The sequence below is a fragment of the Myotis yumanensis genome, unplaced genomic scaffold (assembly GCF_028538775.1).
Source record: "Myotis yumanensis isolate MYYU_CA2020_CCGP unplaced genomic scaffold, mMyoYum1.0.hap1 SCAF_8, whole genome shotgun sequence".
Classification (NCBI taxonomy): Eukaryota; Metazoa; Chordata; class Mammalia; order Chiroptera; family Vespertilionidae; genus Myotis; species Myotis yumanensis.
This window is the reverse complement of record NW_027223759.1, coordinates 35894411-35915529: the sequence shown is the minus strand read 5'-3', so window position 1 is coordinate 35915529 and position 21119 is coordinate 35894411. Positions and strand designations below refer to the sequence as shown.

Below are 21119 nucleotides of genomic sequence, written 5' to 3'. Positions count from 1 at the left end.
CCTGACCTCCGCTGTGCGATAGCCCTCTCAGGCACCCACCTGGCCTGCAGTGCCACCTTCTCCGTGTCCCAGCGGCCCTGCAGCTGCAGCATCTCCCACACCTTGTCCCGCAGCTGCTGCTCCAGCCAAGCACCCTGCAAGGCCTGCCGCTCCAGGACACCTGCCGAGCTGCTGGCCGACAGCTGCAGGTTGGAGTTGAGGTTCAGGCAGGCCGTGTGCAGGCGCCGGGCTGTCCTGGCCGCCTCTGCTTGCATGTCAGTGAGACTCCTAGGGACAAGGCAGCACCCCCAGCTGAACCTCAGGGCCAGCTGTGGGCTCAGGGCCCTGAAGGTGTCCCACTGGCTAGGAGGGGCAGGGTATGGTCACATGGGTCCTGCTCTCTGCCCTCAGCAGACCCCCTTACCCTCCCCCGCCCCCATTCTCAGGAGAGGCCTCTACTGTGTGTTACCAATGGTCCCATGTCACAGCCAGAGAGGGGTGAGCAAGGGCTCAGCAAGGCCACAGAGGACATGGACCCTCTGAGCCCAGTTTCCTTGTGTGCAGACGAGGGGCTGACAGGTCCCTCAATAATCCAGGGCAGACCCAAGAGGTGCCTAGCAAGGACTAGAGGAACTGGAAATTGTACCGTGTAGCTCCTCCCCTTCCGTCATCTCTGCCCTGCACCCCCTCTCTCCCTCTGTGCTTTAGTGCTTCTCAACCCTACCACCCTCCACCCCACAGGGACCCTGAGGCCCAGCAGGGCTGGGGCAGTGGCTTATGAGCCAGGACAGCTCCTCCATGGGAGCAGCTTGGAGGGCCCAATACCTGGGCCACCATCAGATGCCCCTTCTCCTACACCCCGATGGGGCACCTGGCTCACCTCTCAGAGGCAGATCGAACCTCAGCCACCTGTGTTCGGAGCGCTGTCACCTGTCTCCACAGGAGGAGGAAGTCCTGGGGCTGCACCCCAAGGTGTGAACGCCGGGTCTGAAAGGAAGGGGCCCGTGCCAACCTCAGGCCCAGGCCTGGGAAGTGAGAAGCCCTGCGACCCGTTCCTCTCGCTGTCACACTGGCCAGACCCCACACCCCAAACCGTCCTGCAGCCCAATGGGCTCATCTTTCACAATAATGCAATCTGCCATCCCCAGAGGACCAGTGAAGGTGACCACACCCAGCTTCTGCCCAGGGCAGGACCCACTCAGCCTGGCCCTCTGGAGTGGGAGGCACTTCTGCAGCCCTCAGCTCGTGTGCACCCCCTTACCCCTCCCCCCCACCCACACACACACAGGGTACAGGCTCTGCCTCCTTCTCCAGAGTGGAGGGTGGCTTTTATCTGGGAGGGCTCCTAAGATGTCCAGGTGTGTGGCCTGGCCCTTTTCCTTCAGGAAAAGCTTTTGCTGATCCCCTGCCCTGATCCCACATCCCAGGTCCCCTCATTGGCCCAAACACTTTGCTGGGAGTCTTGTGGAGGGAGTGCCCCTCAGTGCCTGGCACCAGGGTCCTCGGTGTATGTGTGGAATAAGCTGCTTGCCCGGTAAGTGCAGGAGCAGCTGCCCGGACCAGCCTTCGCAGTGACTATACCTACATCCTTCAGATTCCACACTTCACAAGTCCTGAACTGGAGGCTGGGCTGGCCCGCGTGGTGAGGAACACGCAGGTCAGAAACCGATAAAGTCAGAGGCACGTAGGCAGCTTTTGCCAAATGGAGCAACTTCAACACATTTCCTTGACCTCAGGGGCTCGGGGGAGAGAGAGTAAAGCCCAGAGGCCACCCAACCGGGGGAATCTAGTCACACAGAGGAGTGATACCCCGAAGTGGCACTCTGTTAAGGTGTGCTAGAGGTGAGTAAACTTGAGGGTGAACTAGTACACACACATGCACACACACATGCACACACACAAATGCTTGTATCCTCCAATTCATATGTTGAACTCCCAACCCCACTGTGTTGATGTCAGAGGCGGAACTTTGGGAGGTGATGAGGCCATGAGAGGGGCTCTCGTAATGCGGTTAGTGTCCTTATAACGGGGCCCAGAGAGCTTCCCGCCCCTCTGCCACGTGAAGTTATCCTGAGAAGGTCTGCGATCCAGGAAGGGGCCCTCACCAGTAACCGAATCTGCCAGCACTTTGATCTCAGACTTCCAGCCCCCAGAACTGTGAGAAATTAATGCGTTTATAAGCCCCCCTCCCCCCCAGTCTGTGGGGTTTGTTATGGCAGCCTGGGTGCACTAAGACAGGAGGGAAAACTACCTTCCCTGTGGCCCAGACAGCATTTGTCCAGTTTTCAGCCTGCATTCACATAACTGGGTGCTTTCAGAAAACTCAAGCTGAAAATTAACTTCAATGTGGTCCCAAAGACCGTCAGAAGCTGTAAGCACCTGTCAGAAGCAAATAAAAATGCTCTCTAGAGGATACCACATTCATCCCAGGTGTCAAAGAATTTTCACAAAGTTCAGAGGGAAATAAGCAGCTCCTACTTTAAAAAAAAAAACAAAATGAAGACATCACCAAAGACACAAGGCACAAAGCACATGGAGTGGTGGCAGGAGCAGTGGAGGCAGACCTTCAACCTCAGATACGAGACATCACACACAGGCTACAAGACAACTGCCGTTGCTATGCACCAGCATGTACATGGCAGGCTGGAAACAGGAGGAAAGAGTAAGATATTTGGGGAAGAACTCACTGGAACTCTTAAGGATGAAAAATACAATATTTGGAATGGAAGCCTAGTAGGCAAGTTGAACAGATTGGACACCTGAAGAGAAAACTGATGACCAGGAAGGTGGATTTGACGAAATTAACTAGAATATAGATCAGAGAATAAAGAGAAAGACGATGTGGGCAGTTAAGAAGCTCGGGAGGGAGCATGAGAATGGCTTACACACTCAGGCCGGAGAGGAGGCAGTGTGCAGAGTAACGGACACCTTCCCAAAATAACGAAAACACAGCGTTCTGATGAAGCCTCAGCAGGACAGACAAACAGCAACCTCCACACAGACACATTGCAGTGAAACTGCAGGACAGCAGAGCCAAAGCTGAGATCCTACAGCAGCCAGAGGGAGGAGGCAGACGGCCTTCCCCAGGACTCGGTCAGGATCAAAGGGGCTGGAAGCCAGAGACAGAAAGGGTGTCTTGGGGCTGCTGAGAGAACACATCTGCCAGCCAGTGAGATCAGGTCTTAAGGGCAAGGGGAGGTATAGACCCTGATAAACCAGAGCCACACCAGCTCAGACCTGTCCCCCAGCTCCCTGGGAAGACGTGGACGGCAGGGCATGGGGCGTGATCCGTCTCAAATGTTACCCCTCTCAGGCTGAAAGTCCTGCTGTCGGTGACCACCTGTGATGAAGAACAGCTCTCCCTCTTGGCGAGGCTTCACCTGCAGCACTTCGCCGCCACCCCCCCCCCACCCCCCCACCTCCAGGGCTTAGGATGTCAGACAACTGTGACCAGGCAAGGTTTTGTGGCCCTGCTGGCCAGGGGCGGGGAGCCACGTGCTGCATCCTGCCCAGGAGGCAGGCCTCCGGAACAGATGGGCATGCTAGAGCCAGGACTCCAGCCCCTACTTTCCAGGTCTGGCCTCGGTCCTGCCCTGCTTCTCTCAAGCAGGAAGTCTCCCTACCTTGGGCCCCCCAACTCTGCAGACTGCTATGGCCAAGCAGCGTGGGGGGTGTGGCATTTCAGGAGGCCAGTGCCTTGCCCTCAGAAGGAAGCATGGCTGAAGCCAGCTTCCCCTGTCCTGGTCCCTGCTGCCCATGCCCCCAACAGTCACGGGCACTGGAGCAAGCATCCCTGCCAATGGGTGGAGGCCGAGGGAGCACCTGTCTCTCGGTCCAGCGCTGAGCCTCCCTCAGCTCCAGCTCGCCCCTCAGGTGGAGCACGCTGCCCGTCGTCCTGGCCAGCTCCTCAGCCAGCGCGTCGTTGGCCTTCTTCATGTGCTCCAGCTGTTCCCTCAGAAGCGTGTTCACCTGGGAGAGGCCGGTGCTCCTGGGCGGGCAGGAACCACAGCGGTGGTGTGGGCAGGTGGCTCTGCTTAGAGAGGCTCGGAGACCCGGCCCTGAACCTCCTGGGCCCAGCCGATACCTGCTCAGGGTGCAGCTCCCTGCATGCCCCTAAGCAGCACTGACCATATGCAGTGGGTCCCCAATGGCCCCCAAACTGGGCCAACGTCTGGATGCTACCCTGGCCCCCTCTCCCTCCCCTCTGAGCTTTCCTGGCTCTGCCCCCACAACTGTGGCGGGCTCCTCAATCCTAGGTGCAGAGGTGAACCCTGAGACAAGAAAGAGGGGCAGGGCTGGGAGCCCTGGCCAGGGTACCAGGGCTAGGGGGTGCCGCCGTCCCTGCAGTGGGGCAGGTGAGAACAGGGAGGGGCAGCCCCCCACCGTGACCTGGGGGCCTTCTCCACCCAGGACAGGCCTGTGTGTGGAGGGATGCCAAACCCACCCTCCAGAGCCAGCATCTCCCTGCCAGGCGGTGAGGCCATGGCAGGACATTCTCTGCTCCTGGGGTGTGAGCCTCCACTCGGATTATGCCCCCCTCAAAACTAGTTTGCAAAGGGCTTCCCTGCACTCTCCTCCCTTTCCAGTCCCTTAGGATTGGCAAGTGCGGGAAGTGGAAGAACTCCACGGGCCTGAATCTCCCTAGGGCTTCAGGTGGAGACACTGAGGGCTCAGCTCCTCTGGGCAGAGAGCTGGAGGGGTGCCCTGCCCTTCTGGGACCATGTCCTGAGGCTTGGGGCCCAGGGGTGCAGGGGCTACCTCTGCAAGGCTAGGGTATCACACATGCTCACCACAGTGAACAAATGAGGCCCTGACCATGAAATCAGAGTGACCAAGGCCAAAGGAGACTGGGAGTCAGGGCCAGAGCATGAAGAGTGGGTTCGAGGACAGCACCACGGGCACCCCAGGACGGGCTGGGCCACCCGAGGGCTAGTCGGCTACAGTGCTGGCCAGAGCACCAGCCATAGCAGGCATCAGGGGTCTGGGGGGCACACTCGAGGAGTAGGGGCAGGGAGACCCTCACAGCCTGTCGGACCTGCACCCCACGCCCGAGGCCATCAACTCCCCATTCTGCTCTACCCCCTCCTTCCCCTGCCTGCTCCCCCCCACTCCAAGCCCTAAAGCCTGCAGCTGACTCTTACAGGCGAATTCGACTTAGAGCCACTTTGGGAGCAGGTTGGCCCTCAGCTTTAAGGCACAGTGGGGTCCACTGCCTCTTGAGGTGATGGCCGAGCTCCCTGCAGCCCTGACTGCTGTGCCTGCCTGGCCTCACCTCTGCTCTGCAGCCTCCAATCGGCCCAGTGCCTCTTCCAGGTCCACGCTGTGCTCCAGCTCTGACCTCCGCAGCCGGGCCTCGGTGGTCTGCAGCTGGGCCTGCAGCTAGAGGGGAGCATTAGCCCACCTGGAGGGCAGCTTTGGCACAAAGCCCTCCCATGGGGCTGGGGTCAGGTGGGGTCGGGTGGGGTCTGGGTCTGGAGAATCTCAGGCCTCTCCACTGGATGGGTCAGATGGATGGGCATCCACACCCTGGCCCTGTGTCGAGGGTGTGCGGCCAGCTTAGGAGGTGACCTCCAGGGTCTGCATTGGCCACATAGGGGGCAGGACAGCCAGTTGCAGAGCAGGCCTGGGGTCACCCTCTATGACAGTGAATGAGCTTGGGGTCCCACCCTCTGGCCACCCCTCCTGCCTATGCTCACACCTCTGCTTCTCCCAGCACCACAGCCAGCAGGTGAGTGGGGACCACACCCACCATGTGTGGGCCAGGCCTGCCCCAGAACCTGAGCAGATGGGGACCCTGGGGCTCTGAGAGGGAAAGCAGATGCAGGTCCCTACAAGATGTGCTGACTCAGAGCACACTCTGGGGTGCTGGGGGAGGGAACTCAGGCCCTGCGGGCAAGGTGGTGGGGGGCTGAGAGATATGAAGGTCAGGAGAGCGGAGGCCACACCTGTGGCATGACCTGAGGACCTGGGAGCAGGTGTGTGGGGAGGTGAGTGTCCCCTCCGCAGCCACCAGCTGGGTGAGAGAGGAGGGGCCACAGGTCCCACATGGATCTAGGGGCGGGACAAGGGTTGCCACTGGGGTTGGGGACATCAGGAAACAGTCACACCGGCCACCCTGACCCCCACCCACCCAGGTAACTTGCGGGAGGCTCAGCCTCTTTGGTGCTGAACAAGGAAGCCCGGGCGTGGGCTGAGCTGCTGAGTCTGTGAGTTCAGATCTGACTCATGAGGTTTGCTAATCTGTCCACAGGATTTCTGCGGCCTCTATTCCCACTGGCCGGTTCCCAACATCTCCCCACGCTGTGCTAGGAACATCCCCCACCCCCATGGCCAGCGGGCCACAGACAGCCCCGGGAGGGCAGGCGAGCTCACGGAGTGTTTTCCAAGTGCTCCCGCCCCGGACCCCAGGAGAAGGACCCTCGCCTCACAGCCCTGCCCCGGGCCCCCGGGCGGTGCAGGCAACCATGAGAATAGGAGTCCACAGTGTGGGAGTCGGAGCAGAGGGCACCCCACCCTGGGGCCCTCGGGCACTTAGCACAGAGCACTGGTCACTGGTGGTGGTCTCAGCCCCAATAACGGCAGCAGGGCCCTGGACACTCTGGCTGCTCTGAGCCTCTGTTTGCTCATCTGGAAAGTGGGATCATCTATCCAGAGACACATGGAGCAAGGTGTCTCTGAAGATATCAAAGGCAGGTGCTGGGCCAACCCAGCAAGGCCTCTGAGCCCCCCCACACTGTGGGCTGGGCCCCCCCTTGCCCAGTCATGCCTCAGAAGCCATCATGTCTGGGGGTGGCAGAAATGGGAGAGGCTCTGAGTAAGTATCTTCACTTCTCTGCCTTAGTTTCCCCACATATACAATGGGAGCCTGCCTTTCCGCCCCCTCCCCTTCCCACCTCCTGGACTTGTAACCAAATCGGCCTCTGGCTGCAGCTTGCTGGACACCCTGGAAGGCACAGAGGATGGAGGACCCAGGCCAAGGGTCACAGCTGTTCCTCAGCTGTCAGGAGGGGTGGGGGCTGGGGCTGAGCCAATTCTCCACAAGCTGGGTCTGAGTATGGGGGCCAATTCAGCATGACTCCAAAGGGCTTGCTTCCTTCCGCTTGCCGCCCTCCCTCCTGGGGCAGGTGCTGACTGAGGGCTGGTGCTGGGCTCACCTGGGCTAGTCGCTCAGCCAACAGTCAGGACTGATCAGGCCGTCCCCACAGGGCTCCTGGGCAGGCAGGCACAATTCAATGCCTTAGCTGGGCTGTGAGCCTGGGGCGGCCTGGCACCATCCTGCCCTCACCTTCCACCTCCAGCCCAGGGTTTGGATTGCATGGCTGAGGTACATCCTAAGACTCGATGCTGGTCCCACTGGTCCAACTTCCAGTCCCAATGGGTGACCGCCTCAACCTGGGCCCGGCTGCCCCCACCCCCACCCCCCCGGCCTGGTCTGCCACGTGCCTATTATGAACACTTACCCGCTCGCTGACCATGTGGTACCTGCTGGCCAGCTCGTCCCGCTCGGCGCCCACCTGTGCCAGCAGGTCCTCCAGCCGGGACAGCTCCCCCTGCAGGAGCTCACTCTCCTCCTGCACCTGGGCTGAGGCTCCTGGTGGCTCCCGCACCCCTGCAGGTGGCACTGGGGTCAGCCGTCACCCTGTCCCTATGGTGGCATGAAGGCTGTTCTGACCCAGGGGACCGGATGTGGGGGAGGTAGACTTCACCCTCTGGGCCTCTCCTGCTCTCTGGTCAGTGGGCCTTCTCCTGCCTCCCTGCCTTTTACAACATCCTCACCTCAAACACAAACCGATGCCAAGGGTGAGCCCCAAACCAATTACAACGAGTGGGGGTGCCCCAGCCCTGGGAAACAGTGGGAACTGCTGATTCAGTGAAATCAGATCCCATCCCTGAATAATGAGTTGCTTTTCCAACCACACGCAGGGTTTCTCTTTCCTTAATACACCCTAGTGAGCTCTCAGTTCCTTTAGAGGGCAGCACGGACCCTCAGTTCAGAAGGGGTCCTGGGACCCAGCGGGGGAGCCAGACTGGTTTGGAGTTATGAGCACCTCTGAGGCCCAATGGCTGGGTGGCCTCGGGTGCAGGAACCCAGCCTCAGGGCCGGTTCCTCAGCTGAAAAGCATGACAATGAGCTGGTGCCTCGAGGGGGCCTGCAGGGTTGGGTGAGCGCAGCTCTTGGGGTGGGGATGGAATGGGGGAGGGGGGGTGATCAGCATCTGTTTCCTGAGTGTCAACCCTAAGGGTTTTCCCTCATCTAATGAAAAACAAATGTGGATGAAACCAAGACTGGCGCTCACACACGTTTCACAAACACAAATGCAGTGCTGGCTTGGGCAGGTCCCTGTGGCCTAGTAGTGAGGACAAAGTGGGTATGACACGTGACCCCCTGGGCCTTCCTATGGGAGGGTGTGGTTCTGTGGCCCTTCACACGGGACGATGACAGGCCAGCAGGGGCCCAGTAGGGGACAATGCGGGCTTGACTCCCTGAAGCTGGACTGCGGCTGATGGCTGGGCAGCTCTCCTGGTGTCCCCTCTCCCCCATCACCTCTTTCGACACCTCTATTCACCTTGGGGTGGCTCCTCGCCCAGGCTGCTGGCCACGATCTCACGGATTCTGGCAGGCAGGGGGGTGGGCGAGGCCTGCCAGCCTTCCCCACGCACGGTCAGCGCCCGGTCTTCTTTGCTGGCTGTGGGGCTCAGGACAGTGTCCTCCAGCCTCTGAAAAACACCCACCCAGAGACACCTGGGGCTGGCAGGCCCTTGAACAGCTGCCAGGCACCCCTGTATGAGCCCAGTGGAGTTCATGAGGGTGAGGGGTGACCATAGAGCTCTCCCACAGCAGAAAATGCCCTGGAGAGGACTGGGTGAGGCTGAGGTCACCCAAGACATGTGCTTTGGTTTCTCCACCGTACAGTGGCGTGACGCCCTGCCTGTCCTGGCATCACTCGGTGAACCAATTAGCAAGTACGGAGGAGGGCCTGTCCAAGAACAGCTAGCCTAGGTCCTCACCACGCCCGCCCTTTGGCACTACGCCCCCTCTGAGGGGCTGGGCTGAGCCCTCACATGTGCACCTCTCCAGGGGTGCTGGGAGGAAGGGGCAGTGTGAGGAGAGCGAGGTGGCCCTCCTCCCTAGCCTCCAGAGCAGCTGACCTGCCTTGGAAGAGTCCAAAGAGGCCTGGAAGTGGGCAGCAAATTCAGGTCCGGGGCTTCTGGGACTCTGAGCTGACACTGCCTTGGCCTGGGGAATCTTTGCTCCACGGAGTCAACAGCAGGGGGAGGGCCTGGTCTTGGGGTGCCCAGACTAGGCAGGGGTCTTTCTGTCTGGGTCTCATTGTGGCGCTGACTGTGGGGAGGACGGTCAGGGGCCTTTGAACTCAGAGGGTGAGGGTATAGCCATTTAAAACCAGAGGAAGCCTGTGGATATGACAGGTGCCAGATAAGATCACCCAGGAGTAAGGTAGGTCTTGGCCACCCGCCTGCCATAGTCAGGATGTCTGCTTTAAGGCAGGGAATTAAATATGAAAGGGTGACCCGACGATTCTCAAGGGGTTCTGAGGTGGATGTCCACTCGCAGTGACTCTCCAGGGTGGCAAAACAGGGCCCTGCTGTCACCTCCCCCGCCCCCCCCACCCTCCCCCCCACCCCCCGCCGCCCCCAAGTCCCAGACTTACCAAACTGGCCACCTTGGGCCCAGATACCCGCTCCACTGGAAGCCCTCTCCCTCTGGCCTCTCAGTGCTTCCCCCACCAGGTGACTCCCCAAATCTCCCTTCCAGCCCAGGGTCCTGGTGAGTGACCACTGGCCTCCTCCCTGCCCGTCCTCTCTCCTCTGACTTCTTTCCAGTTCTCCCTGAAGATCCTCTCCAGTCTAGATCCCTCTGCCCGGCTCTGACCTCATGACCGGCTGGCTGGTGGGAGCAGAGGGCTTGCGGGGTGCCCTCCCGCTCCCCAACCTTGTGGCCCTGATTCACTTTCCCTCGGGCCTCTCCTCCTGAGACCCCGGCCTGGAGTCTTCAGTGCACATCCACCTCAAATGCTCCTGGTCCTGACTCTCCATCCGGACCAAACTGCCAGTCCCCCCCAAACCTGGCTCCTGCATGACATCTGGTGAGGCTGGTTCTGATCCCCAACAGCAGCCCACCGATGGGCAGCCGCTGAACAAATGCCTGGGACTGAATTCCACTGCTGCCCGCGGAGTGAGAGCCCTGGTCCCGGTTCCCCGGAACCGAGCCCTGCTTCAGGCTGGAGCCTTAGTCTTCACCCTGGGTTTGAATTTTAGTCCCCTGGGAGGTCTTGGGGAGGAGCCTTCGCTCAACATCCCCCCACATGACCCCCTCAAGCCCTGCTCTGGGCGGGCGTGAGCAGCCTGGGGGGGTAGGGGTGGGGGGACGGGGGAAGGGGAGGCCAGGCCTCCTCTGGGCGCCAAGACCACCGGCCGCCTCTCCGGTGCGCCTGGGAGGAGAGGCGTGGGGGCGGGCAGGGGGGCTCAGCCACGGCCGCCTGAACCCTTTATTAGCGCGCGGGGAAACTGAGGCCGGCGGGGTGGCGAGATCCACCGCCCCCCACCGCCGGCAAAGGCACAGACGTGCGTCCAGGAAGCGCCCCTCCTGGGCCAGGAGGCCTCTGCCCTGGCCCGCCGCCCGCCGCCCGCGCTCCCCCGGGCATCCGCGGCGCCACCCGCTAACGGGAAGGCAGCAGCGCGGCCCGAACTTGACTCATTCCGAGCATTTACAGAGGGTCACTTATTAGCCCAGGCGTCCCGGGAGGCGCTGCGCCTAATGGGTTCCAGCTGTGGCCGGGTGCCTGCGACGGGCCGCGGCCCAGCTGGAGCCGAGGGGGCGCTCGGCCCGCCCCCACCTCCGCCCGCGGGGTGTGAGCTGCCCCGCCCCCGCGGAAGCGCGGAGGGGGGAGGGGGAGAGGGAGGGGGGAGGGGGAGAGGGAGGGGGAGGGGGAGAGGGAGGGGGGAGGGGGGAGGGCCGCAGGGGTTGGGGCGCGGGTAGGGGCTCAGTCCAGGGCCGGCCGAGCCTGCGCAGACCGGGGGCTCGGACCCCACCGCTCGCGGCCTCTCCCGCCGGCGGGGGTCTGCCTCCGGGGGGCTCACCGTCCCCAACGGCGGGTCGCCCTGGGGCCGGGCCTGGAGGGGGGCGTCCACTGTGACGGGCAGCGCCCTGGGAGAGTTCCGCCAGCTCCCACGGACCCCGAGGCGGCCGAGGGACACCAGGGCTGGACACCCGTTTCTCCAAAGACCCTGGACTGGACTCTCGGTTGAGCTGGGCTCGGTTCCTTCCTCCGGCCTCCCCAGCGCCCTCCTCCGCTAACCTGCCCTAAAGACCCAGCGAGGTCACAGCTCGGCGTGGCCTCAGGTGGGCTCTGAGTGGCCCCTGCCTCCGTGGAGGAGAGAGCCTCCCCCCGGGGAACACGGGCTCCCCTGTCACCCTCACCCCAACAGGGCAGGACACATTTCAGAGAATTGGGCTGGGGACCCTGCTCCACCCGGTGGTGTCACCTGCCCCAGCCTCCTAGCATCCTCAATGGTGAGAGAGAGAGAGAGAGAGAGAGAGAGTCCCAGAAGAACCCTCTCCCTCACAGCTCTATAGGGTGGGGGGTACGGTCTCAGGGACTCCCCCCCCGCCCCCCATTTTCACAGATGAAGAGGGGAGGCGGCTGGGAGGAGGCGAGTGGACTTGTAGGTCAGAAACGGAAATCACATGGAGGGATTGTGCCATTTCCCCTCCTGGTGACCAGCACAGAACCCCTGAGTGGGTCCTTCTGGACCTCCAGGCTGCAAGGGGCACAGGGAGAGACTGCTGATGTCCGGGTCCCCAGGGGAGTGGAGGATGGATTAGGAAAAAGAGGATGAGACTCCCCCACACCCAGACTCAAATTAGGGAGACCCCTGGGCTGTCCAGGTGAGCCCAGTGGCAGGCAGGACGGGGCAACAGAATGACCCCAACTCAACCAGGACCCAGGCAGAGTCACAGTGTGGGGAGAAGGCTGGCCTGGGCCTCGGAGGGGTGGACATGGTGGGTCCAACAGTGCCACCTCGTGGGTGCCCGGGGTGCGGCAGGAGACTGAGCCCGCTCAGCTCTGGGAGGATGGAGGCCTGGGCTCTGTCCCATGAAAGCGTGAGTGCCCTGTGACTGCATCAGTGAAGTGAGCAGGACACCACCACTCGAGGTTTCTCAGCAAACATTTTCATGTCCCTTATCTTGACCCCACAGGGCAGCTTCTCACTTCCACTTTATGGGTGAGGAAGTTGGGGACTTGCTCAGTCATCCTCTCATGAGTGGCAATGTTAGGATCCCGCCTGCGGGCCCCCAAATGCCCTTGGTGGCGGTTACTGAGCCAGCACCCTCCCGGTGGCCAGAGATCAGGATCCAGCAAGCACACTGACCTCAGGTGTTCTCCCCCATGTGGCACCCTCTTGAGCCCATGCAGAGGAACAGGCGGCCAGGCGCCCGCACCAGCACACTGCCTGCCTTCCTCCACCACCTCTGCCCGCTCAGAGCCTCCCAAGCCTTTCCGCAGTGGCACACCCACAGGCCTCCCTGCACCCCCAGGTGGCTCTGGCCCTCGCCAGGGGTGGGCACAGCTTGAGGAACACATCTGAGGACAGGGCCCCCAGCCAAGTCCAGCCACCGGACGTCTGCTTGCCATCCTTCCGCAGCTTGGCTGCTGAGAGAGGGCCCTGGGCTGGGGTGGCCGCCCGCCAGGCTCCATTTCCTTAAGAGAAAGGGCTTCTCTGTGTCTGAGGCAGCACCTGGCCCTGCCATGTGTATCTCAGCCCATCTCAGTTTAGGCCTCTCACGGAGCCCTGGAGCCCTGGGGTGGGGTCATGCTTCTCATGAGTGGCAGTTTGGTCCTCAACTAATAGTACAGGGGAGATCCGGGCCAGGCATTGGCTCAGGCATTGGGGGTGAGGGGGACAACTAGTCATTCATCTCTGGGCCCCTACCCCAGCCCTCAGCATGATTGATGCTTGGCACACAGCGAGCTCAGACAGGTCACTACGTGAATGACTGAAACCCCAACCTAAGGTATAAATATCACCAAATGCAAAATGACTCATATCAAGGAACACTGGGGAGGGAAATAACCTTGTTGATCATGTTTGCTCCTGTGTCCCCAGTACCCACACAGGCTTCCTGGAGGAGGTGGCAGGTGAATTGGACCTTGAAGGATAAAGTAAGAGTTCAATAGCCAGAGAGGGCACAGGTCAGGTGTCCAGGTGGAGGTAACAGTAGGGGCAAAGCAGTGGGGTGGGCCTCCAAAGCCTGCACCTGCACCCACGTGCTGATGTTCACTAGGGGGCCTCAGTCCACTGCGCATGCACATGGAAGGAACCGCATGGTGATCCCCACCTCAAGCTGCACACAAAGCTCAGTTGCACATAGGTTTCAGATTTCCCTGTGAAGGTTAGACAACACAGCTTTTAAAAGGAAACCAGAACATCTTTGTGGCCTGGGAGTGGGCAAAGTGTGTTTCTTAAGCAGCACACAGAAACACTAACATAAAGGGGGAAATTGATGAATTGTGCTGTATTAAAATGATACGCTTCTGTCCATCAAAATATGCCATTACAGGAGGAAAAGGCCACCCATCCACAGAAGACATTTGCAATGCATGTCTTCAATAAAGGACTTGTTTCCAAATCAATAATAAAAAGAGAAGCCACCACAATAGGAAAATGGGCAACATTTTAGAGCAGACACTTCACCAAAGAAGGTATCCAAGGGGCCAATAAGCATGGGGACATATATTCAGCTACACTAGTCATCAGGCAAATGATAGAGAACAAAGCCACAATGTAACACTCAGGAACATTCACTCTAATGGCTATGTGGGAAAATGGTAGGAAGTGCCAAGTGTTGGCTGGGGTATGCAGCAACCAGCCCCTGGCACCCTGTGGCTTGGATGGCACAACCTCTTTGGAAGTCCATTCGCCAGCATCCACCAAAACTGCACATACAAAACCTAGGACGATTGTTTGCCCTCCTGGGTAGATCCCCAAAAGAGATGCATCCACAAGGCACCCAACGACATGTTCCAGAATGTTCATGGCAGTGCTGTGCCTGGCAGGACAAATTGGAAGCCACTCCAATGGCTGTTAACAATAAGCTGGATGAAAAGTATGGAGAACCAGATAGCCGTGAGCACAGTGAGCGACGGCCACGCATGTTCTGGGCGTTCACAGATGTGCTGCTACACATACAAGCACACTTCTGTCGTGATACAGTTCCAAAACAGGCCAAATGAATCTAAGTCAGGGGCTTCTGGCATTCTGATGATGCTCTAGTGCAGCGGTTCTCAACCTGTGGGTCGCGACCCCTTTGGGGGTCAAACGACCCTTTCACAGGGGTCGCCTAAGACCATCGGAAAACACATATATAATTACATATTGTTTTTGTGATTAATCACTATGCTTTAATTATGTTCAATTTGTAACAATGAAATTGGGGGTCACCACAACATGAGGAACTGTATTAAAGGGTCGCAGCATTAGGAAGGTTGAGAACCACTGCTCTAGTGGATGCACAAGGGGGCCAGAAGTGGAAGGGGGTGCAGAGGACGGGACAGCACCTCTGGCTGGACGGGTGGGGCATCAGTAGGCTTCTCTGACATGGGGAGCATGTTCAGGCCTGGTTGCACATGAGGCCCCCCATCCTCAAGTCACACTGTGCCCAGGCTCCCAGTCTCCCCATCTGCTGCCCTGCCGCCCTGTCTGGACAGGCCCATCTGGGTCTCCGTGGCGCCTGCCTGCTTGCTCACCCCAGTATCCTGCACTGAGATCTCAATCACTGCCAAGCAAATAACAGATGTTGGCCAGGCGGGCGGAGCAGACCTCGTGGGGTTTCTTGTGGCTTCAGATGACAGTTTCCCATGGCAGCCATGTTTGCCAAGCTCTGATGCCCACTGCCCACATCGACGCCATCCTGTGTTTCTCTCACAAACCAGCCTGTCACCGTGGCAACTTGCTTCCACCCTTAAGCCTCTATTTTCCCCGAATCGAGGGGGGATGATGGAACGCTCACGGGGACACGCTGAAAGTCTTGGACACTCTGTGTGCAAGCCCCTCCCCTCCCTCGCCCACCTTTGGTCAGCCCGTCAGGCCCACAGAGAGCTGAGACCCCCCTGAGAGCTGGACAGAGTGTCACCCACCCAGGCCACCTCATCTGTCTCATTTTATCACCTGACTCAAATACCCTCATCACATTCTGTCCCGTGTGGGCACCTGTGTGTGTGAGTGTGTGCATGCACATGTGTGTGAGTGTGTGCATGCACATGTGTGTGGTGACTCCACCGTGTTGCCTAATCTCCTGGCACCAACTGCGGGCAGTTGCTTTCCCCCAGGGACCTGCATTGTGGATATAGGGCCACGTCACCCCCAGAGTGTAGTTCCGAAGTTCCAAGAACTGAGTTAATGGACAACTCTGAGTCACTGCTGCACGGCCTTCGCTGGGACGCCCTGGGGTCAGTCAGGCAGGGACTGCCTGAGTGATAGCCCGGGGTGGGGGACACCTCAGGGGGGGAGATGGCAGGGATGCCATCAGGTTGGGTCAGAGGTGACGGGGAGAGGGGCATGGGGACGACGCTCAGTCATTGTTGTTGTTATGTCAGTGGGGCTAAGAAAGTCAGAACTAGAACTTCTGTAACTCACAGGACAGACACTGGGGACGGTCCCACCCACCCACCCATGGGCAGAGGTGACAAGCAGCTCTGGTGAGGGACTGCCAGCTCCCACACTTTGCCACAAAGGAAGCAGTGAATTAGACCTAGAAGTCAGCCTGGATCTAGTCCCCCTCCTCACCGTGTGCAAGCTGCAAGCCTGAGGCTCAGCGGGAAAGGGCTCACCAGCGGTCTGGGGCCCCAGCCCCCTTTCCCAGTCAGTCTGCGCTGTGCGTGTGTGTGTGTCTGCGCATGCGGTTGTGTGCTCTTGCTGACCACGTGAGCTTGTGCAAAGTGCCCCTTGAGCCTAGGAGGTGTGGCCTCTGCAGGGTCCCTTCCCTCTCAAGGTGCCCTTGGAGCCTGCTCCTGGGATCGTGCTGGAGGGCAGCCACCCACTGACCTGGATCACGGTGTCCAGCCCCAGCTGGGACCGCTCTGCTGCATCCCCGCTGCCTGGCTCGCTGGAGGCAGAACTCATTGCAGCTGGAGCACAGGATCCAGGAGAAAGCCGGGCTCCAGTCCGGGTGTCTCCTCCAGGATCCTGGCCAGGACCTCCTTCAGCTCTTGGCCCCACACCTGTGCAGCACCTGCTCCCTGTCCTGGGCTCCCAGCTGCCCCCTCTGGGTTGGGACCTTGTGGGCAACTGAAGCTTAGGTGTTGCTGTGGCAACTGGCACGCTGAAGGCTGGGTTTCCCTGGAAACAGGAGTGCAGGCCTTGTTGCGATGGGGACTAAGGAACGCTGTTGTCTGGAAGCTGTTTCCCCTGGAGACCTGGAGACGCCCTGGGAGAAGCTGTCCACCTGAGCAACCACAATCAGGGAGGAGCCGACCTCTCCCCCTGGCCCCCTCACCTGCGGGGAAAGGCCCAGCCTTCCATTGGCCAGTCACTCTGGGAGGAATCGTGTGCTTGGTGGCCACAAAGCTGTGGAGGTGGCATGCTGACCACCGCTTCCTCCTGATGGAGGATCAAACCGTGACTTCCCCCCTAATGTTTGGAAAAGAACCTAGAGTTCAACAGTGCACTGGCATCTAGCAGATGAGCAAACTGAGGCCTGGGGAGGGGAAGCCACCTGCACAAGGACCAAAGGAGACCTTGTCTTCCTCGCCTTGCGCTCGGTCATGCCTTCTGGAATCTGATTTCTCTCTGGACCCTTCGGGGTACCTGCTCCATGGGCAATGTGCCTTATCCTTCCAGAGGAAGGTCATTTGTGCTCACTCACTGCACCTTCCCAGAGCCACATGAAGGACCAGCAGGGGCACCCCAGTCAGTGGCACCCAATCCCCATGGGAGAGGTGAGGGGAGAGAGGCAGGGCCATTCGTCAGGGCAGAGAGAGAAGTCTGTCCCTCCCTGCCTGGCCTTCTGGGGCCTTCGGACTGAGTGTGGCAACAGACGTTCAGCCAGGCCAGTGTCCCTCCCCACCTGTCTCCCCTCGGGGCCTTGTTCCAAGCTGGACCTACCCCAGCTGGGCTGATGCCGACGGGAGTCCCTGTTGGGGAGGGGTGGCACTGGAGTGGGCCCTAAAGCCAGAAGTGACTATCCCTCTGATGAGAGGAGGCCATTTGGGGGCCCTGGGGATGGGCGTGTCCCTCTGAGGCCACCAGGATGGACACAGCGGGTGAGCATACCTGTGCCCAGTGCTGCAGGGGGTGGGGCAGCCTGAAGGGGCGGAGGCACTTCCTCAGAACCGAAGCTCACTGAAGGCACCTGTGCTCTGTCCTGCTCCTCATGTCCTCAGGGGCTCCGGCCACCATCCCCTTCCCGAGAAGACAGTTACAAGGGTGCCCCATGTAAAGACAGGCCAGCTCTCAGGGCCAGACACAGCCCCACTGGGCATCGGGGCTGGCGTGGGTTTATGGGGCAGTTCCTAGGGCACCAAGGCCTAGGCTGTCCCTCTGACCCTGGCCCCTCTGGTCTAGTAGTAAGTTCTGGCTCCTGGAGTCACAAAGCGGAGGTCCAGATTCAGAGCCCAGGGGACCGATGCCATGGCTTGGGCGTCCTCTTGGCACCCAAGGCTTCCTGCAGCATCCCTGAGTCCTGGAGCCCCTGTGGGCCTGGAGGATGAGCCCAGAGGAGCTTGGGAGGGGAGGGACGGTGGAGGAGCAGGCCAGCATTTCCTGCTGCTCAGAGGCTGGACCTCCTCTGACAGGAGGATGTGGCCCTGTCCTCTGGTGAGAGTTCCTGCCTTGGGGGGTGGGTACCAGTGTAATTTGGGTGCTTGGGCCATGGGGGATGAGGTACTGCAGAGGTCGGTGTGACCATCTGTGAAGGTCACTCAGATGAGTCTAAATAAGGCTCCAGTCACTGGAAACCATGACAGTTGGTGCCTCAAGGTGGGTGGGGCCATCCTGCCATGCCCTTCCCCTCACCCTGATCGCAGCTTGCCCACTCCTCCTTGATCCACCCCGCACGCTCTCCTCGGGGAGCCTTCTCCGCCCCCTCAAGGCCCACACAGGGCCTGTGCATACCCTGGAGCCTCACTGCCTGGTGTCCATGCTTGCAGCTTCTGGGCCTGGGCCCTCGACAGACTAGGAGGAGAACTGAGGGCAGAGTCAGCACTGAGCCTGGGCACAGCCCCAGGGAAATTTCTGGAATGAGTAGATGTGATAGGAGTCCTCACCATGCAGGTCGCTCCTCTGTGGGATGGACGGGTCGGCAGGGAGGCACGGCTGGTCCTGACCCACATCCTGACTGAGCTGGACTCAGCCAGCCGGGGCCCTGAACTGCCTGCTCCCTGGGGTTCGAGAAAGTGCTCAGAGGGCAGGCAGCCTCGCTCACCACATGTCCAGAATGTGCTTGCCTCCCCTCGTCTGTGCAGAAGGCCCTCACAGAGGGGCCATGGCTGGGTTTTGTCACTGTTCCTTCCTCCAAGTGGGAAACTCACTGGATTTCACTTGTCCCCACGTGTCACTCACAGACTCTGCATTTCCAGCTCCCCTGGGACAATCCAAGTCCTGGCCGGGTCTGGCCCATGTAGGGGCCCGGGGGACACAGGGGTGGGGCAGAGACTGGGTACAGTGAGGCAGAACTCAGCTAGCCTCACCTTTTTCTGTCTCCTGCTGGCCCCGGGACACCAGAATTTGCCACCCCTGGCCCAGATCCTCTCTAAGAGGAGAGGGGACCTCAAAATTCACATGAAAGCTTTTGCACTTCCCGGTGCTGGCCAGTCACTCCTGCCCTTGGTCGGCCTGTCGTCCTCGCCCGGACAGACAGGCTTGCTGTGGGTGGGACACTCAGTTCTGACGTGTCCTCCGAAGACGGGTCATGTGGAGGACAATCGGGGAAGAGGGTGAGAGGCCACAGAGGAATGTGGTGCCCCCTGTCCCAGCCCTCTGGGCCTCCAGGCTGCCAGTCCCGCCCCAATCAGCTCTGGCATCTGCCTGTCTTCCCACCCCTGTCTGTACTCTTGGCGACTCGGCCCCGGGGACCGGCCTCTCCTGCACTCCCTACAGACATCTCTCCCCAAGGAGAGGGGTGGTTCCTGCCTGTGGCTGTGGCTCAGCTGAGCCGGGTTCGCAGCCTCTAAGGGCGCGTCCCCTGCAGGTGCCAGACAGGAAGCAGGCTGTGCATTCCTCCGTTGAACCAAAATACAGCCCTGCTCGGGACAGTGGCTGGGGCACTGGCTCTGGCACCGCCCAGAACTGCTGACTGGGGCCAAAGCTGACTGTCCTCCTGCCCGATGGGTGGGTGCCCAGGCCCCTGTTGTCTGTGTTCCCCTGGCCATCTGTCCATGTCTGAGGACTGGTTTTGGGACAGCAGTGGAGACCCTGTAAAGGGGTGGTTGGATCAGGGAAGACACTGGAAGGCTCACAGTGGGGGACACTACCAGGTCAGCCTCTCCGGGTCACCCCAGTGGACCCCTGGGCATATGTGATGCAGGAGAGAACTCTCACCCCCTTCCCTCTCCATCCAGCTCTTGGGGCCTCTCTTTGCATCTGACCCCCTGCCCAGAAGACCACAGGGGGCTATCAGCCCTGATTGGTGGGAGGAATCCAGACTGCGGTCAATCCTGAGAGGTTCCTTGGGACAGAACCCACCTGCTTTAATCTATTCAAAGGGTTGCCTGAGGATGATGCTAGGCACGCTGTGGGGGCCTGTCGTGGGCAGGGTACGGGGGTGACTCATGGACCCTGCCCTCGGTCCCTTGCTTTCATGGGGTGGCTAAAATGAAATCCCAGACACTGAATTGCAATGAAGAAAGGAGCTTGGGGCGGGGGGGGGGCGGGGGGGGGGCGGAAGGAGCTCTGCGGGGGCGACTGGAACTTGGAGCTGCTAGGGCCTTAAAACCCTGCTGAGCACCTAAACGTAAGAGCTAAGGCTATACAACTCTTAGAAGAAGACACTGGGGGGAATCTTCATGGCCTTGGGTTTGGCAACATTGCTTAGATATGACACCAAAAGCACAGGAAACAAAAGAAAGATAAATTGGAAAAATTAAAACCTTTGTGCTTCAAAGGATGATAGCGAGAGTGAAAAGGCAGTCCAGAGAATGGGAAAAAATACTTGCAAATCATAAATCTGATATTAGATTTAATGTCCAGAATACATAGAGAACTCTTATAACTCAACAACAACCCCCCCAAACACCTTGATTTAAAAATGGGTAAAGGACTTGAATAGACATCCCCAAAGAAGATACATGACTGGCCAACCAGCCCATGAAAAGATGCTCAACAGTGCTTGTGATGGGAAGCGCCAATCAAACCACAGTGATACCTCCTCAGCCATCAGGATGGCTGCTGTCAAAACCCCAGGAAATAACAGTGTCAGGAGGATGTGGGGAAACTGGAGCCCTGAGCACTGTTGGTGGGAACATAAAATGGTGCAGCTCCTGTGGAAAACAGTAGGAAGTTTCCTCAAAAATTAAAACGTAGAATTCCCATATGATCCAGCAATCCCACTTCTGGGTATACACCCAAAAGAATTGCAAGCAGGATTTCGAAGAGATATTTGCACACCCATGTTCACAGCAGCATCACTCACTATAGCTAAAACATGGAAGCAACCCCAGAGTCCATGGACAGATGAAAGAATAAACAAAATGTGGTGCACCCACACAAGGGAATATTAGCCTTAGAAAGGAAGGAAATCATGACACCTGCTACCACATGCATATAAGTGGAATCATACAATCTCCATCTTCTTCTGATTGGCTGATTTCACTCAGCACATGTCCTCAAGGAACTCCTACTCCTCACTTATGTGAGGTCCCTGGAGGATCCGAGTCATAGAGACAGAAGGTGTGATGGTGGGTGCCAGGAGTCGGGGCAGGAGCTGGGGAGTTTGTGTTTAATTGAGACAGGGTTTCATTTTGGGAAGAAGAGCCCTGGAGATGGGTGCTGATGTTGGTAGCACAATGTTAATGTCCTGATGTCACTGAATTTGAAGTATGGTAGCAATCATCTCAGGTAGAAACTATAGTTTAACTTTAACCCTGCTGTTTGGCTTCTGTAGTTATTTGCTTTGTTTAACAATA

The 21119-nt window shown here is 59.3% G+C and overlaps 1 protein-coding gene across 1 annotated transcript in view; it reads right to left on the bottom strand.

Annotated features, from left to right (window-relative positions):
* Window positions 1-16130, bottom strand: part of CROCC2 (ciliary rootlet coiled-coil, rootletin family member 2) — a 56437-nt gene extending 40307 nt beyond the window's left edge. The window contains exons 1-7 of the mRNA XM_070423386.1: window positions 16045-16130; window positions 8547-8697; window positions 7440-7588; window positions 5252-5358; window positions 3802-3967; window positions 860-966; window positions 40-267 (exon numbers count right to left, since the gene is read on the bottom strand). Of these exons, the coding sequence (XP_070279487.1) occupies window positions 40-267; window positions 860-966; window positions 3802-3967; window positions 5252-5358; window positions 7440-7588; window positions 8547-8697; window positions 16045-16122 (986 nt within the window). The 5' untranslated portion in view covers window positions 16123-16130. The remainder of the gene's footprint in view (window positions 1-39; window positions 268-859; window positions 967-3801; window positions 3968-5251; window positions 5359-7439; window positions 7589-8546; window positions 8698-16044) is intronic.
* Window positions 16131-21119: the final 4989 nt, after the last annotated feature.